The 2,327-nt window shown below is 29.4% G+C and overlaps 1 protein-coding gene across 1 annotated transcript; it reads left to right on the forward strand.

The window, feature by feature from the left end:
• The first annotated feature begins 241 nt into the window (after window positions 1–241).
• On the forward strand, window positions 242–1,017 carry LOC107028807 (dirigent protein 22-like). Its single transcript, XM_015230014.2, has one exon. The coding sequence runs from the start codon at window positions 311–313 to the stop codon at window positions 884–886; it is 576 nt and encodes a 191-aa protein (XP_015085500.1). The 5' UTR covers window positions 242–310; the 3' UTR covers window positions 887–1,017.
• Window positions 1,018–2,327: the final 1,310 nt, after the last annotated feature.

The following is a 2,327-nucleotide window of genomic DNA, read 5'->3' on the forward strand; positions in this document are numbered from 1 at the left end:
CCACCTGATGTTATTAGAATTTAAAAAATCGATTTAAAATATTCAATTTAATTTATCAACGAAAAATAGTAAATATATTATTTGTTAAACGACAAAGATATAAAGTGTCACTGTCCAAAAATTTGTCCCATAATGTAATTTTTGATAGTGTAAAATAAAGAAGTGTCATTGTCTAAAATTTATAATTTTCCAAGTGTGGTTAGTTAAAACATGAAAATTTTTGGCCTTTAACTTACTTATAAAAACAAGTATCCATACACCATATCGTTCCATTCTTCACCAACTGACTCTAAGAATTTACTTCCATTCCATGGCCAAACTAATACTCCAAATCTTCACCATTTCCCTCTTCCTTTCTCTGGTGGCCTTTCGCGCCACCGGAGAAGAAGATAATTATATTTTTGAAAAATCCATAAACAAAAAACCCACAAGGTTAAGAAAGGAAAAATTCAGTCATTTTAGATTTTATTGGCATGATATTCTAAGTGGTTCAAAACCAACATCAATGATGATTATTCCACCACCTAAAAACACAACAACAGGTTTTGGACAAATGAATATGATAGATAATGCCTTAACCTTAGGACCAAAACTAAGTTCCAAGATTGTTGGTAGGGCACAAGGGTTTTATGGTGCTGCTTCACTTAATGATGTTGGGTTAATGATGGTTATGAATTTTGCTTTTATTGAAGGGAAATATAATGAAAGTACTTTTACTATACTTGGTCGGAATCCGGTGTTCGAGAAGGTGAGAGAGATGGCGGTGATCGGAGGGAGTGGGCTTTTCCGATTTGCTAGAGGATATGTTCAAGCTAGTACTCATTCATGGGATTTCAAAACTGGAGATGCTACTGTTCAGTATGATGCTTATGTCTTGCATTATTGAGGTTTACTAATTTTATATATTTTCATCGTCAATTTATGCGATGTAGTTTACACGAAATTTAAGAAGTATAAGAATATATTTTGTATTATTGCGTTCCAAAATTATTCATAAAAAGGGTAGACATTTGTTGACTTTTTTCTAATTAAATATGTACTATTTTCGTCCCTTTTTAATTTTATTAATATTTGATCTTATTCTTTGCTTGACAAATATAAAATAAAAATCGTGATATTTGTATAAACTTTAAAAAGGGCCTAAAATACCCTTAAAGTATTGGAAATGGTACAAAATTACCCTCCATCCACCTATTGGTTCCAAAATACCCTTCCCACCCACCTATTGGCTCCAAAATACCCTTGTCATCCACCTTTTGGTTCAAAATTGACCACTTATTTAACGGTTTTAAATTTAAGCTATTTAAATATTTTTATAAATACGTGGTGCTAAACTATTTGTTATAATTTAACTTATTAGTATAATTTTTAAATCAATCCACTATCCACCCATTATTAATTAAACCCCTCCAAATTAATAAATCCGTCACATTATTAACGCAACAACAGAAAAGCTACTATCAATTGAGTGTTTTTTAAAAATTTGAGTTGAAAATATCTATAGAAGTAAATTATCATACATTCAAGTTTCTAAATAAGAATTACCGGTAAACTTAAAAGTCTGACTATGATCATCTTAATTACTGTTACGTCTCAATTATGTGATGTTACTTCATAGGTAATTTTTTTTCAAAATAATATATTAAAGGTTTTAAAATAAATCATAAATATTTATAAAATTATATTTTTAAAAAAGTGCATGAATTAATTAGGGATGTATTACTTCTTTACCTTTAATCATAAATTTCTAATTTAATCTTGAAAGAAAATCCTATTGAAAGTGTCCTCCTAAATAAGCGGCTCACCCTATATTTAATTGGGGCTTCGGTTCGGACTCGAATAATTTTAGATGTCATTTTCAGGAATCTATAATTACATCGTGTCTTAGTAGTGTTTATGACGATTTTGATATTATAATTGAATTATTAATTGGGTGCGGTTTGATTAGTAATGCGTGAGTAGTGGGTTGGTTTATAAATTATATTAATAAATTAAATTATAACCAACAGTTGAACGCCAAGTATTTTTTTAAATAATTAAAGAGTTTAATTTTAAAAAAATTAAATAAGTGGTCAATTTTGAACCTAAAGGTGGATGACAAGGGTATTTTGGAGCCAATAGATAGATGAAAAGGGCATTTTGGAGCCAATAGGTGGATGGAGGGTAATTTTGTACCATTTTCAATACTTCAAGGGTATTTTAGGTCCTTTTCCGTTGTATAAATCTATATTCTATTCTATAGAAGAGTGAAGTGGGATGACGATTGTCACACCCCTTTTTTTCTCTCATATATTTTTGATTTTTTATAATTTTTATTTTGAAAGAAA

This window comes from Solanum pennellii, chromosome 1, assembly GCF_001406875.1.
Source record: "Solanum pennellii chromosome 1, SPENNV200".
In the NCBI taxonomy this organism is placed as follows: Eukaryota; Viridiplantae; Streptophyta; class Magnoliopsida; order Solanales; family Solanaceae; genus Solanum; species Solanum pennellii.

Excerpts from the sequence above, each read along its gene's own strand:
- LOC107028807 (XM_015230014.2), top strand. The coding sequence starts at position 311 with ATGGCCAAACTAATACTCCAAATCTTCACCATTTCCCTCTTCCTTTCT.